The 16,001-nt window shown below is 47.2% G+C and overlaps 1 protein-coding gene across 1 annotated transcript in view; it reads right to left on the reverse strand.

Moving 5' to 3' along the window:
• LOC135207769 (biorientation of chromosomes in cell division protein 1-like 1) overlaps positions 1-16,001 on the reverse strand; it is a 107,158-nt gene that overhangs the window by 23,974 nt on the left and 67,183 nt on the right. Inside the window, exon 3 of the mRNA XM_064239597.1 lies at positions 15,639-15,784. Coding sequence (XP_064095667.1) covers positions 15,639-15,784 — 146 coding nt within the window. The remainder of the gene's footprint in view (positions 1-15,638; positions 15,785-16,001) is intronic.

The following is a 16,001-nucleotide window of genomic DNA, read 5'->3' on the forward strand; positions in this document are numbered from 1 at the left end:
GCAACGGATGGGGGGGAAAGGCCAGTACCCCCACCACATCACCACCGAGTGCCGGACCGAGAAGCCGGAGAGGTCGCGTCCAGTCTGGGTCTGTCCCTTCTCCCTGGCCCCTCCGCCTGGGGGGTGGGAGAGAGGGAGGATGCTCGGGTATGTGGATCGAGCTGTGGGCAGACCGACCCACCCTCCCCGACTCTATGGAAGAGCGGGAGGAGGGGGGAAGGGGACTGGGCAGGCGTCTGGCTGTCTCGTGATCGCGTAGTGACCACGACGTCGGTAGACCAAAAAAATAAGACAAACTAAGCCTAGGGAACCCAACCAACTGATCAGAGAGATGCTTATCGTGGGAAGCAACTGAACTGAAAAGCGGTAGCATGGAGACCTACTGGGCCTAAAACCGACTGATCAGAGAAGATGCTATAGTGGGAAGCAACCGAACTGATGAGCGGTAGCATAGGCCTAAAGGAGCCAGGACCTAGGCTAAGCCAGACGCCTAACTAACCTAAGCCACAACAAAATACATGTTATAATAAAATAAAATAAAAGAAAGAAAAAATATAGTAGGAGAAAAAATCCAGGAGTGTACGACTAACCCGAAGGAAAGTCTACCACTCAAAGCTAGTCAGAGGCCGATACTAAGAGCCGGGACTAGGGTCTGGAAAGAAAGAAGCCTACATAAGGTAAAAAGACATGCATGCATGACAAACCTGAGTAGACAGTACCCTAAGTAAAATGGATAATAAATATAGAGCGTATATAGATAAGGGGATGTTCTAGGTATGGGAGACCGAGAACGAACCCACCACGCGGCAGAACCATGCTGCCATGCTTCCGACCCCGAGTTCGTATTTATACCTAAAAAACGGCAAATACTGACTGAGGGCCGGAAAAAACCAACTAACCATAAATACTGAGTACTTAACTTAGCTGCTGCAATAGCTGCACGCTCCATCATAGACAAATCCAACGAAAGGGCACAAAAAACACAGAGAGAAAAATATCACGTGTGACTCGTGTGCGCTAACTGAAAAGGATGTCCACCAGAGGCGCAGCAGTCGGCAGCATGGGATGGAGTAGTAGTAGTACGAGCTGCTCACTCTGTGGGTCGGCTCTCCTCATGGAGGGTTTTTGTTGTGGGAGATTTCTATTGGTTTTTGGCTCGTGGTAGTGGTCTCACTCGCCTAGTGTTCATACCGACACCCTCTTGGAGGAGTGAGCGAGTCAGTTATACTGACCTTTTTCTTTATTTTATTTATTCTCTGGTATGTGTTAGTACATTTACCCTAGAAATAATAGATTAAAGGATATTTCGCGCAGCGACACGAGCTGAGCCCAGAAATAATAACTGTAATTACAAAATTCATATGTGATAGTATTTTAAAGAAATACAATACGTACTAATCTATCCATGTCACTTTTAATTAAGGTTAACTCTCTCTCTCTCTCTCTCTCTCTCTCTCTCTCTCTCTCTCTCTCTCTCTCTCTTTTGCCTCACAAGATAATAATGTGTCATAGTGGTAACTCCCTCCTCTCTTTTGCTGGAAGCGTTATAAGTATTTTTGAGAGAACAGAGAGAGAGATAAACACTCTCTCTCTCTCTCTCTCTCTCTCTCTCTCTCTTTTACCGAGATGAAAGAATTTTTATGGTACTAGTATGTAAAATGTTATTGATAATTTCAGTATAATAATAATAATAATAATAATAATAATAATAATAATAATAATAATAATAATAATAATAATAATAAAACTTTAACTACAAAATTCATAATGGTCGTATTTTAAAGAGATGAAAATGAACTTTCCATTTCACTTGTAAGGATAATTCCTCTTTCTGTTACCTGGAGATGAGAGAACTTTTATGGTAGATGCACATGTTTATTATATTTTCAAATAATAATAATAATAATAATAATAATAATAATAATATAATAATAATAATAATAATAATAGAAGTAGTAATAATACGATAACAAACTAATTTCCCCAAAACGAAAAATTCTTCCCGTTTGTTTTTTCTTTTCTGATCAATTCAAACTCCAGTGACCACTCGGAGCTTAACTAAGCCATACAATGGCGCAATTTATGGTTTATGTAATCTCACGAATCTAAATCTGGCCTCTCTCTCTCTCTCTCTCTCCTCTCTTCTCTCTCTCTCTCTCTCTCTCTCTCCCTTCCCTCTCTCCTCTCTTATGATGAGAGATCATTTTCATGGACATCTGTATGTAATAAGTTTATCATTAATATTTCCAATAATAATACTATTAACTGTAAGTACAAAATTCATATCTGAGTATTTTAAACTCAATAATCATTCCATTTCTCTCTTTTAAATACTGTAAGGACAACTCTCTCTCTCTCTCTCTCTCTCTCTCTCCTCTCTCTCTCTCTCTCTCTCTCTCGCTCTCTCTCCACAAGATACGTCATACATTTGGTGTTTCTTATTTCTTCCTTTTATCTCTCTCGCTCGCTCAGCAAAAAGAATTGATAGACAGAGAAACATAATTGCACAGTCCTCTCTTTCGCTCTTCTCTGGAGAAATATATGTATTTATGGTTGCCTACAGACGTTCATTTCAATCTATTGAAACCGTAAGGAGTTATTTCTCTCTCTCTCTCTCTCTGAACACATGATTATGCTTTATAAAACATATGTTCGTAGTCCACTTGAATATTGCAATATGATATGGTACCCACACTATCAAAAGGATATTGCACAAATAGAGAGTGTACAAAGGTCCTTTACAGCTAGAATAGAAGAAGTTAAGGACCTAGACTACTGGGAAAGACTACAATTCTTAAAATTATATAGTCTGGAAAAGGAGAAGAGAACGCTACATGATAATTCAGGCATGGAAACCAGAGAGAACGGAATAGCAGAAAATATCATGGAACTAAAAATATCAGAAAGAGCAAGCAGAGGTAGATTAATAGTGCCCAAAAATATACCAGGAAAAATAAGGAAAGCACACAGGACATTAATCCACTACGCACCAGCATCGATAATGCAGCGTCTATTCAATGCGTTGCCAGCTCATCTGAGGAATATATCAGGAGTGAGCGTAGATGTGTTTAAGAATAAGCTCGACAAATATCTAAACTGCATCCCAGACCATCCAAGATTGGAAGATGCAAAATATACCGGAAGATGTACTAGCAACTCTCTGGTAGACATTAGAGGTGCCTCACACTGAGGGACCTGGGGCAACCCGAACAAGATGTAAGGTCTGTAAGGTAAGGTCTCTCTCTCTCTCTCTCTCTCTCTCTCTCTCTCTCTCTCTCTCTCTCTCTCTCTCTTGTATTTTAATGAAAATATACAGTAATTTGTGAATACACAGTGTTGCACATGAAAAAAGTAAATTAGTGATAATTTTAGAGATACGGCCCTAAGAAAAATTGCAAATTAGTGAAATTTTCCCTGTGGACATGTTTTCAAGAACGTCGTTCCGGCTTACGACGATTTTCGGGTTACGACGCATCTTAAGAACGGAACCCCCGTCGTAACCCGGGGACTGCCTGTACTTTGAAATCTTCCCGCCTAGTAGGCGTTTTGCGCCTGGCAGGAGCCTGGCGGCAGGCGCCTCGTCCGAGCTCTCAGAGACTTCTAGCGGACAGGATTTTCTAATAGGAATGAAGCGGCCCTCTTTCTGAGTAGGACCCTTCTTAGTACTCCAACCAACGAAGATACTTGCTGTTGTAACTTTTCCAGGATCTTCGTAGCACTTCTCCTTCTCCGTATCCGATCTAGGGGAAGGAGGGTTAGATGAATATATCTCTCTCCTCTTCTTTTCTGATGGATAGACTTCCGGAATACTTTCCGGGATATAATCCAGTTATCTGGCGAATTCCATGATCTTTAGAAGGTCTCGATAACTCGTCAGAACTCCCTCCTTTTTTTCGATGAAGAATCAGATGACGAAAAACACTGTTTTAGGATACCTTTCCAACGGCTATCCTTGGCAGTCTGGGACGCTACTACAGATCCTGCCGAGGGGACGCCCGACCGGTGGGGATTCTCTGAAACCTCCTTACGGCTTTCGACATTCCTTCTCCTCTGGGCTAGTGAGCTTGGAAGAGGTCTAGGCCTGAGAGCGAGACAGAGCCGATCGGACGCACCCTCCACTATTTTAGGACGCCTTTCCAATGGTGAACTTGGCAGTCTGGGACGTTCTACAGAACCTGCCGAGGGGACGCCTGATCGGTGGGGATTCTCTGAAACCCACCTGCGGTTGTCGACATTCCTTCTCCTCTGGGCTTGGGAGTTTGGAAGAGGTCTAGACCTGGGAGCGAGACAGAGCCGATCAGACGCACCCTCCACTGCAATGGGGAACACTATATTCACTTCTTACCTTTTAAGAGCTTGCATTTTGAGCTACATCCATTATCTTCAAATTTGCATATATATATTTGTAGTTTCTGTGGAGTAAGAAGGTGATGAGGATGCAACAACTACTAGTACTTCTAATACTCTAACTGCTCGTTAGCACAAAAGCTATTAAAGCTTCTAAAGTAAGCGTATCTAGTTATATGCTTTTCTGACTTCCTAAAGTAGGAAATTAGAGTTCAATATTTCCTCAATAAAGTTGTAACCTTTATTACATGTAATAATGAATAAATATTAATAATTCCCTTTCTTGAAAACTATGTGAGTGTCTACCAACAAATTCGGTAATTTTACTTAATATTTTCTTCGAAATTTCAAAGCGAAATTCATTAAAAAGTTAATAAAAACGTATACCGAAACAAAGACCCAGTACTTCCCTGCAAAAGACAGCCCCGAAGATCGATGGCAATGAAAAACGAAAATCAAGTCAGGAGATACCGCAAACGTATGTTTACAACATAAACGACAAAGAAAATCTGGTTCTAGAACGGTAATGGTTCCTATTCCTGCCACCCAGCGGCGGGGCGGTAGATCACCTGACCTACCTGCAGCGTGTGCCGCCAAATTCGAATTTCTGTCGGGGACGACGGAGTCTATAGCTAAGTATATAGTATCTGACAGGGAAGTTGAATGTATGAAAATGGTAATTAACCCTCTTACGCCGATTGGACGTATTAAACGTCGAGTCAAAATGTCTCCCGTATGCCGATTGGACGTATCATACGTCGGCTCAAAAAAGTTTTTTTAAAAATTCGCGGAAAAATACTTATAGGCCTACCAGCCAAAAACTTTTGAATCACGGCCTTGGGGGATGCTGGGAGTTCACGGATCAAGGCGTTGTTTTGTTTACAATCGCTACGCAGGCGCGCAAGCGCGAATTTCTTTCTTATCGCACTAAAAAGTATCAGTGACACATCTCAAAAATTATTTCGTCACTTTGACATAGTTTTTGCACCATTTTAAATTATCCTTTACATGAAGTATTATATATGAAAATGTGCGCAATTTCATGTAAAATACAACAAAAAAATACTCATGATTGTAGCTTTTATCAGTTTTGAGATATTTTCATATAAATAACGATAAGTGCAAAAATTTCAACCTTTGGTCAATTTTGACTCTACCGAAATGGTCGAGAAACACAATTGTAAGCTAAAATTCTTATATTATAGTAATATTCAATCATTTGTCTTCATTTTGCAATAAATTGGACGTCTCTAGCACAATATTTCGATTTATGGTGAATTTATGAAAAAACTTTTTCCTTACGTTCGTGCGATAACTCTTCCGATAAATTTTTTCGTGCGATTGTCCTAATGTTTGCACCCTTTTAAATTTGCCGTTACATAAAGTTTTATATATGGAAATGTTTGCAATTTCATGCACAATACAACAAAAAACAACCCATGGTTGTAGCTTTTATCAGTTTCGAAATATTTTCATATAAATAACGTTAAGTGCAAAAATTTCAACTTTCGGTCAACTTTGACTCTACCGAAATGGTCTAAAAACGCAATTGTAAGCTAAAACTCTTATATTCTAGTAATATTCAATCATTTAACTTCATTTTGCAGTGACTTGGAAGTCTCTAGCACAATATTTCGATTTATGGTGAATTTATGAAAAAAAAAAAAAAAAATTTCCTTACGTCCGCGCGGTAACTCTTCCGAAAAAATCAGAATTTTTTTGTGCAATTGTCGACATGTTTGCACCATCTAAAATTAGCTGTTACATAAAGTTTTATATATGAAAATGTGCGCAATTGCATGTAGAATACAACTAAAAATGATTGAAGGTTGTAGCTTTTCTCTTTTTTCTAAATATTTGTATATAAATCACGATAAATAGAAAAAAAATCACGTTCGGTCAAATTTGACTCTACCGAAATAGTTGAAAAACGCAATTGTAAGCTAAAACTCTTACGACCTAGTAATATTCCGTCATTTTTCTTCATTTTGAAACAAATTTGAAGTCTCTAGAACAATATTGTGATTTATGGTGAATTTTTGAAAAATGACAATTTGTCCAAAATTGCATTTTTCCTAACTATACAAACCTGAGGTCCTTTTACAATAGGAAGGTACTAGCAGCGGCAGCTGGATAGGTCGTAAGCTTTCGAACAAGGGGTTCGTAAAGTTAAAACCTGCTTGTCGACAGGCGCGCGGCAGCAGCGACTGGGAGGTAAACAAATCACTTTTGCTTTTGGCCCAAGCAAAAACTGCAGAGTGAGGGGTGGCATGAGGTGGGGCTATGTGTAAAAGGACCTCAGGTTTGTATAGTTAGGAAAAATGCAATTTTGGACAAATTGTCATTTGTTCCGACACGGCATACAAACCTTCGGTCCTTTTACAATAGGAAGACTCACTTCTTGGTGGGTGGAATCTGAGTCTTTTGTGAACAGACTGGTGTTCGCCCAACCTTGGAAGCCTCCCTGGTCGTAAGAGCGAGGGAGGGATCCAAGCCTCTGTCCGATTGATCGGGGTGTGCACCGCAGGATCAATGGTCAGACCTCTGGACCGAGTACTAAGAGAGAGGCAAGCGTATCTCTTCGTACCAGCAATGTAAGAACTTGTTCCTGTACAGGAGCAAATATAAAGTCATGGGTTTGACTCTTGTAGGCATCCACTTCCCCCCCCTTCCCCCCCCTTGTAGGAGGAAGTGGTGGATATTCTGCTCCTATCCCTAGTGAAAGGGATAGGATGGGGCTCTGTCATATAGCTCACCTGCATCTCGTCCTCATCCAGCGTAGTGACGACCGTGGCCCTCTGCCCACAGGTAGAGGAGGAGGAAAAGACGGGAAGAGGGAGCCAGTCACCCATCATTCACACATCCATCCACACAGTCACACCAGGACTCGATGCTGTTTCAGCCTGCGAGGGTCTGGGTTTGCTACACAACTTGTTGAGCAGCCACCACGGGTCCCAAGGAAAAGGTATCCAAGGACCTGTGGGCAATATCCCGAAGGTAGAAGGACGTAAAGGTAGTCTGGTTAGACCAGACCCCTGCCTTCAGGACCTGTGCCACGGAGAAGTTCTTACGAAACGCCAAAACGCCACGAGGGGCCAATACTTCTGACTTCGTGAGCTCTCGGACGGGACGTACGGATGTCGTCACTACCATCAGCCTCATACGCCCTCCTGATGACCTCACGCAGCCAGAATGAAAGAGTGTTCTTGGATACTTCTTTCTTGGTTACCCCGGTGCTAACGAAGAGGCGTCGACACTCAGGCCTGAGGTGTCGAGTTTTCTTCAGATAGCGCCGTAGCGCCCTCACAGGACAAGGCAGCATCTCATCCGCATCATTATCGGTGAAGTCCATTAGGGAAGGGAATCGTGAATGACTCGAAACCTGTCGTCAGGGATCGACGGTTTCAGAGTCTTCGCAACGAAGTTCGGGACGAAATCCGAGGCGTCACAGATCCCCATCCCCTGGAATTCGTACATCATAGGAAAGACCATGAAGTTCCCCTACTCTCTTCGCCGATGCCAGGGCCAGCAAGAAGAGGGTCTTGAGGGTCAGATCCCTGTCTGACGACTCTCTGGAGTGGGCTCGAAGGGTCTTCGAGTCAAACTCCTAAGGACGAGAGTCACATCCCACGCAGGGGGCCTGAGTTCCCTGGGTGGGCAAGACCTTTCGAAGCTCCTCATGAGCAAGGAGATCTCGAACGAGTTCGAGATGTCCAATCCCCTCAGTTTCAGGACGAGCGCCAAGGCGGCTCTGTATCCTTTGACTGTGGGGACTGAGAGGAGCTTCTCTCGGCGAAGAAAAACGAGGAAATCCGCTACCTGCTGAAGAGTGGCTCTGAGAGGAGATAGACCCCGTCTACGACACAACCACAGAAGACGGCCCACTTCCCCTGGTACACAGCTGGCAGAGGACTGACGGACGTTTCCCAGCCATCTCTGTTGCTGCGCTACGAGAAAAGCCTCTCGTTCGCAAGAGATGGTGGATAACAGCCAGCCGTGAAGACGTGGGGACTGGACTGCTCGGTGGGGGGGGTACCCAGCTCGACGTATGGTGGGCTGGGAGAAGGTTGTGCCAAGGGGGAATCTCTCTCGTTCCCCTGCGAGGAAGAGCCAGCAGGTCCGGATACCAAATGGCCTGTGGCCATTTGGGAGCCACCAGGATCATCCTGAGATTCGGAGGGGTGGGACCAGTGCTCGACTGATCACCTTGCGAATCAGGCTGAACGGGGGAAAGGCATAGACGAAGAGGTTGTCCCACGGGTGTTGAAGAGCGTCCTCTGCAGCTGCCCATGGGTCCGGCACGGCCGAGAAGAACACCTGGAGCTTCCTGTTGTGCCGGGTGGCGAACAGATCCACGACTGGTCCGCCCCCGACAGGTCGAAGAGCCTTTCCGCCACGTCCTGGTGTAGAGACCATTCGGTCCCTATCACCTGATCCCGACGGCTGAGCGTGTCTGCTACTACATTCCTCTTCCCTGGAATGTAGCGTGCCGACAGCTCTATTGAGTGTGCCTCGGCCCACTCGTGCACCTGCCGAGTCAACTGGTACAACGGGAGAGACACTAGGCCCCCCTGTTTGTTGACGTAGGCCACCACCGTGGGTGTTGTCGCACATCAACACCACTGAGTGTCCCATCAAGCGGTCCTGGAACTCTTGGAGAGCGAGGAACGCTGCCTTGAGTTCCAGTACATTGATGTGAAGGTGCTTGTCGTTCTCGTCCCACACTCCTGAATTCAGCAACTCCTCCAGGTGTGCGCCCCATCCCTCGGTCGATGCGTCTGAGAACAGCTGCATGTCCGGGGGGGAGGGAGTGCGCAGAGGCACCTCCTTAAGAGGTTCCTGTCGTCCAGCCACCAGGCTAGGTCCTGCCTCACCTCCGGTGTCAGTGACACTGGAAAGCTTGGGGGATCCGTCGCCTGTGACCAACTCTCCTTTAGTCTCCACTGAAGAGACCGCAGGTGAAGACGCCCGTGAGGGACTAACTTCTCGAGTGACGACAGGTGTCTCCGATCACGACTTGCCGATCGCTGAGCTACCTGTTCCTGCCGAGACAGGAACTGGTTGGCTGCCTCCCTGAATCTGCTGATCCGCGAAGTCTGCGGGGAAGACTCGCCCCTGCTACCGTGTCGATCAGCATACCCAGGTACTTCATCCGCTGCTTGGGCTCGAGATCGGACTTTTCGAAGTTCACAACGATCCCAGATCGTGACAGAACTCGAGCAGTCGATCCCTGTCCTGTAGCAACTGCGAGCGGGAGCTCGCCAGGACTAACCAATCGTCGAGATACCTCATCAGACGTATCCCGTGCGAATGGGCCCAAGCAGACACCAGAGTGAACACTCGCGTGAACACCTGTGGGGCGGTTGAGAGACCGAAGCAAAGTGGCCCTGAACTGGTACACCGTCCCGTCGAGGATGAAGCGGAGGTACTTTCTGGAGGACTGATGAATGGGTATTTGGAAATACGCATCCTTCACCAAGTCCACTGAAAGCATGAAATCGTTCTCCCTGATGGAGTCGAGCACTGAGCGTGCCGTCTCCATCGTGAACCGGGTCTGGCGAACAAACCGGTTCAGGGGAGAGAGATCTATCACCGGGCGCCAGCCTCCCGTAGACTTTTCCACCAGGAAGAGTCGACTGTAAAAGCCCGGTGACTGATCCGTGACGATTTCTACAGCTCTCTTGCTCAGCATGGTCTTGATCTCCTGTCTCAATGCTACGTCCTTCGATGACCCTGGAACGTACGACTGCTGTTGGACCGGGTTGGAGGTGAGGGGTGGCCGAGATTCGAAGGGTAATAGATATCCCTCCCGAAGGACATCTACAATCCAGGTCTCGGCGCCGTAGCGCTGCCAAGTTGCCCAATGGCTGGCCAGGCACCCCCCCACTTCCGGCAGCAGGTGAGGGGGAACGCCGTCCCTAGCGTTTCCCCCCTTTCTTCGACTTCTTCCCAGAGCCTCCACGGGAGGAGGAGGGCTGGGAGGAGGGCTGGTTACGGCTCCCCTTGGTAGAAGTCGAAGAAGACAGAGTCTTTCCCCGGGGCTTCGACGCAGCTACCGTCTTAGCCACCGAGGAAGCGCTAGCCGAGCTCTTAGACTTGGCCGCAGTCCGAGGCTGCCCAGAAGCCTTCGAGACTGCCTGGTGAACCAGACGGTCACTGTCGTCAGTGCGCCGTCTGTCCACCACAGCGTCCACCATCTCTCCTGGGAAGAGAGACGTGGAACTCCTTAAAGGTCCGTTGCGAAGTCCCAACGCCGCTTCACGCCCGGCCGCCCTGGAAACCCGAGTAAGGACAGCGTCCCTTCGTCGGAGAACCAGGTTGTCCCACAGGTTCACCGTCTGGTGGGCAAGGAGATGGCTCTTCCTCCAGACTGGCAAAGTCTCCTAAAGGCCGAGTCATCTTCGGGAGAAATTCCCCCGGAGTTGGCTGCGACCTTAGATACTGTGAGGGACCACAGAGTCTAGCCAGGAGACGGCCTGGAAAGCTGCCATGGCGGTAGATTCCAGGCCGAGTGCCTCTTGCTGCGAGAACCATAGGTTCTCGGACAGGAGCTGCTGCAGAGACACACCCGGAGTCAGCCTGGCTAACTCCGGGTTCACCTGTTTTGGGCGGCATCGGGTCTTCAGATGGCACGTAAAAAAAACGCCGCTGTCGCAGCAGAGGAGGTGGAAGCAGCTTGCTCGACCTGCCAGACTTAGCGAACCGTCTTGTCCGGAGACAAGCGATTCAACCTGGTCCAGCACTGAGTCCGCAAGCTCAGAACGCGGCAAACCCACCGTCGGTCTGGGTTCCCTCTTCGGAGGGCCCCAGAACGACTCGAGCCGGGACGTGGACTCGGAAGGTGGGAGCGGCGATCCTTCCGCGAGGTCGTTGTGCTGACGAATCAGCGCAATAACCTCGGCAAAGTTCCTCTGGATCTCAGGTAGTGACTGCGTCCTGGCGGAGTCGGACCATCCAGTCCCTCAAACAGGAGCATCTCCCGAGACCCTCCTCCCTCAAGGGGAGGAACAGCGACAGACCCCTCTCGGTCTCCTCCAACCACTTGTGCGTATGACCTGGCTGGTCCGAGAACCGTGCCTGGTACGTACGACGACGTGGTGGGATCCTGAGGGGCGCACCCCTCACGATCACTCCTCAATACCTCGCCCCTCCCGGTGTAACCCGAGGAGGTTGAAGGTATGGGAGAGGCAGACCTGACGCTCCCTCCTCGCTCGCTGGCAGAACCAGCGGGCTTGGAAGACTGCAGGCGATCGTCAACCCGCGGTGGCGATCGAGCTGCAGACCTAGTCGAGCCGTCTCGCTGTGGAGAACGGCTGGACCGAGAACAGCGGCCCCGGTCTCGTGTGTCAGAAAGAGCTGGTGCTGTCGCCGTACCCGATCGCTCTCTGTGCGAGTGACGGTCAGGCGACCGGCGAGCTCTACTGTCACGGTGAGACCGGTGCGTGTCCTCACGGCGCGTCAGTTCGCTGGTACCAGCCGTGGCTGGTGCCGGCGAACGGGGGGACCTCTTCCCAGCCTCAGCCCGTGGCCGGTCATGGACCGTCACGTCCGCCCGGGTAGCCAGCTGCTCGCCGCCACGAGAGCGAGAGCTGGTCTGGTGAGAGTCGCGTGAGCGGCTGTCACCAGTCTTCCGCTCTGTGCCGTGAACCTGACGCTGAGCGGACTCAGAGGTCTGGTTCCTGGCTGCACGGTCGCTGTTAGGCGACCGTACACTCGGTACCTCTCGCGAACGAGAGGCCGAGACGGATCCTGCTGCCGTGGCCGAACCACTACCAGCAGGTGAGGAAGTGCCGGTGTTAGCCGGCACTCCTCTGGTCCCCGTAGTCGTCTTCCTCGCGGAAGAAGAGACGGGTCCTGCCCCCGAAGGAGCAGGGTGACCAGCGGAAGAACCCCCCGTCTCACCAGAGCGAGACGGGCCCTTAGAAGTTCCCGAAGGAGACTTCGTGGGGGGGGGGAGGCAACCTTCTTCTTCTTCGGCGGGGGAGCCTTAGAAGAAGAAGGGGAAGAGGCGGCAGACGACGACGACGACGAAGAAGACGATGAAGACGACGACGACACCTTCCTCCTCTTCTTCTTCTTCTTCGTCAACCTCCTCAGGACCGACGTCAGATCTGTCATCCAGAGCGGAGCCGGGGCTGCTGTTGCCGAAGCAACAGGGCCCGGACGCACCTGTCCGAACAGATCAGCATCGGGAGCAGCGGGGCCAGGAACAGGAACAACGTCAGCAGGTGCAGGCATCACAGGAACAGCAGTAGACGGCAGGGGCAGGTACAGGAACAGCAGCAGTAGTCATCAACGTCACGTCCGAGAACGGTGGCTGGGCAGGTACGGCAGGTACGGCAGGCTGTGCAGGCTGTCCAGTTGGACGGACCAGCGGCACAGACATCCTTGGTACCGGTGGGAGGTCCAGGGGCGAGCTCTTCGGGCACACGAAGTCCGGTCGCGGCAGCACGGCAAACCCAGGTGGCGGCATCACACTCCCGCCCCCGTGATACGGCAACTGGCCCGCACCGATGTAGTAGGTGTTACAGAGACCCGCGTTGCGGGGTGTACGCCAGGTGAGGATGTGAAGCGTAGCCAGGTGTTGTGAGGGTCGTGGTGGTGGTCGTAACCGTCGCATGAGTGACCGCCACGGAGCCAGCGAGATGGTAGAGCAGCCCCTGGACACTCGGCACGCCCTGCAGTCCCAACGATGCCCACACCTGTCCGAGGTCGTCCTTCGCGGCAACCGCACCTGAGGAAGTCAAAGTCGGGTGATTAGCAGGCTCCTCTACCCGCTCGCCCGAAGACGAACGGATAGAGGACCCAGAGTACAACTCGACGTCAGGGTATCTAGCGCCCTCCTCCACACTCGACAAGTCAGGTGAGGAGAAGGACCTAGAAACCCCCCCCGAAGGGGAAGGCGCCAAACGTGGAAGCTGAGCGGGCGGCAGGAAAGACGACGAAGTGTCCTTAACCAAAGGAGTCGCGGGAGAGCTTTCCGACGACTCCTTTGCAGGCCTTCGCTTCTTCCTGCCCTCATACAAAGTCCACTGCGCCTCCGACCAATTATTGCAAACTTCACATGGCTCTGCTCGGGTGCATTCGCGCCCCGACACCGAGCGCACAAAACATGTGGGTCAATTTCCGGTCCGGGAATGAGGCTGGAACTTCCCGCATTTACGCCCTTCGATACCCGGGCATAGTCTCCGTGGGGTAGCGAGGCGAGGAGATTCCATAATTGACCAAAATATCACAAATCAATGAAAAAAGAGGAATGATTGTACTTACAATGATTCTTTCATACACAAACACAACCAATACTTAAGGAAAGCAAAACGAACGAGAACGCGGGCCGAAGAGCAGCGTCGAACACACACGTCTACTCGCTGTGAGGCCGAAAGCAAAAGTGATTTGTTTACCTCCCAGTCGCGCGCGCGCGCCTGTCGGACAAGCAGTTAACTACCGAACCCCTTGTTCGAAAGCTTACGACCTATCCAGCTGCCGCTGCTAGTACCTTCCTATTGTAAAAGGACCGAAGGTTTGTATGCCGTGTCGGAACAAATATATTTACCTTCACTCCGCGCGCCGATTCGCGGCCGCAAGTCTCCGAAATACGTACATCGCATTATCCTAATATTTGCTCCTTTTCATATTAGCCGTTTTATAGAGTTTCATATATCAAAATGTGCGCAAATTCATGAAGAATACAATAAAAAATAACTGAAGGTTTTAGCTTTTTCCATCTCCGAAATATGTGCATATAAAATAATATATATATAAAAATTTCGACATTCGGTCAAATTTAACTCGTCCGAAATGGTCGAAATCTGCAATTCTAATCTAAAACTCTTACAGTATCGTAATATTAAATCATATGTCTTAATTTTGAAACAAATTGGAAGTCTCTAGAACAATATTTTGAATTACGGTGAATTTTTGAAAATAACATTTTTTTACGTCCGCGCGTTATGAATTCGTACGTCATTTTGTGATAATATTTTTCCGGTGTTGCTTTTATTGTTTTACTATGTATTATATATCAAAATAATTTCAATTTAGTGTACAATACAACGAAAAAAAAGTAACTCGTTAGCTTTGACCGTTTTTTGCCCAGCGCGATTTGAATATAATTATCTATGAATATTTTTTATTTTGCTACCATATCTCGCATTATTTACATACGATAATGATATTATTTTTCATTTCTGATGATTGCATACTAAACTTCAGGCAATGACAAAAAAATGAACCAAAAATGAACTCTTAATCTTTAAAACTAAGCGCGCTGTGATTTTTTGAAAAAAATATTTTTTCCGCTTCCGCGCCCACTCCAAACCGGCGCCGGCATACAGGAGAGGTTTTGATTTTTAGGGCTTCGGCGTAAGAGGGTTAATGGTTTTCTTTAGCTTAATTTTTTAGTTCCATCGTTGATACAGTAGATATTCTCACTGTAGCATGTTCATAATTTTAATATTCCTAATACAAAGACCAATAATTTCTCATATACTCCGCACCATGAATGTGATTGTATACTGAATAATAAATTGGTTACCCATCAGTTGTGCTGATGGGTTAGATACTAAATCATCAAACACATCATTACTTATACTGTATAGCCTGCATATAAGCATTATTTGGGGATTTTGAGTATGGTGTCAGTCAGTGTCAAACTATTGTACTGAGGATACCCTACAATATTCAAATCTTTTCCAATACCACACAGATTCATTTCCAAAGACTTGTCGTGAACCTTACCACTGAAGTAATTAAGAGTAATTGTGTGATAGTAATCAGGTGTTTAGTGATGTGAACATCCTGAACATGATGCCTTTGCTTAAATTGGACACAAATTATGTTATCAAATGTTTTTATCCACTTCTGCTTTTTAAAAATCAACTTTTTATGCAATTTATATTCTGTTTAATTTTCTAAGTGAAATGTATTATTTAATCACACTTGAATCAAAAGACAATGATATGGACTAAAGGGCTGGGTGGGATATGATAACTTAAAATTCAACTTAATTTTTCACATAAAAATGCATCTTGATATAATACTCCCCTTCACCATTAAGAATTAGGGTGAAACACGGCCTAATCTTACACACTCCTAACAAGGTGACAGCAGTTGGCAAACCATTCACAGTGTGTGGAGAACTATGAAGAGTATTTTTTACTTAAAAATTGTATGCTAAACTGATCCAAAAGGTAACAAAATGACAAATGCCCTAGAAGATTATCCTGTTGTTAAGACCGAAGGTTTGCTCGGCATATGAACAAATTTAAAACAAGAAAAATGATAAAACATACCTGAAGTTTTCCTTTCTCTCTTAGGTTTATCAATCTGCAAGAAGGCATAGACAGTGTCCTCAACATACGGCAAAATAAGGGGCTTTATTTTGGGATTCACAACCTGTGTTATGATGGCATCAATACCACTGTCCAGGATCCCCAAACTGTAAGGCAAATAAATTTAGATAAAAATAAAATAAAATTCCAAAATGCTAGCTAAAGAAAACTAACGATTTCATACTACATTTTAGTGCTTCAGTAAAGTAACAGTAATTCTTCTAGCTGTATGAACAAGTACAGTACAGACCTTGAGTAAAATAGACGTAATACTCATGATGACTTTATAAAATTCATAACTGAAATCCTCCATAGATGTCCATA

The sequence above is a fragment of the Macrobrachium nipponense genome, chromosome 11 (genome assembly GCF_015104395.2).
Source record: "Macrobrachium nipponense isolate FS-2020 chromosome 11, ASM1510439v2, whole genome shotgun sequence".
Lineage (NCBI taxonomy): Eukaryota > Metazoa > Arthropoda > Malacostraca > Decapoda > Palaemonidae > Macrobrachium > Macrobrachium nipponense.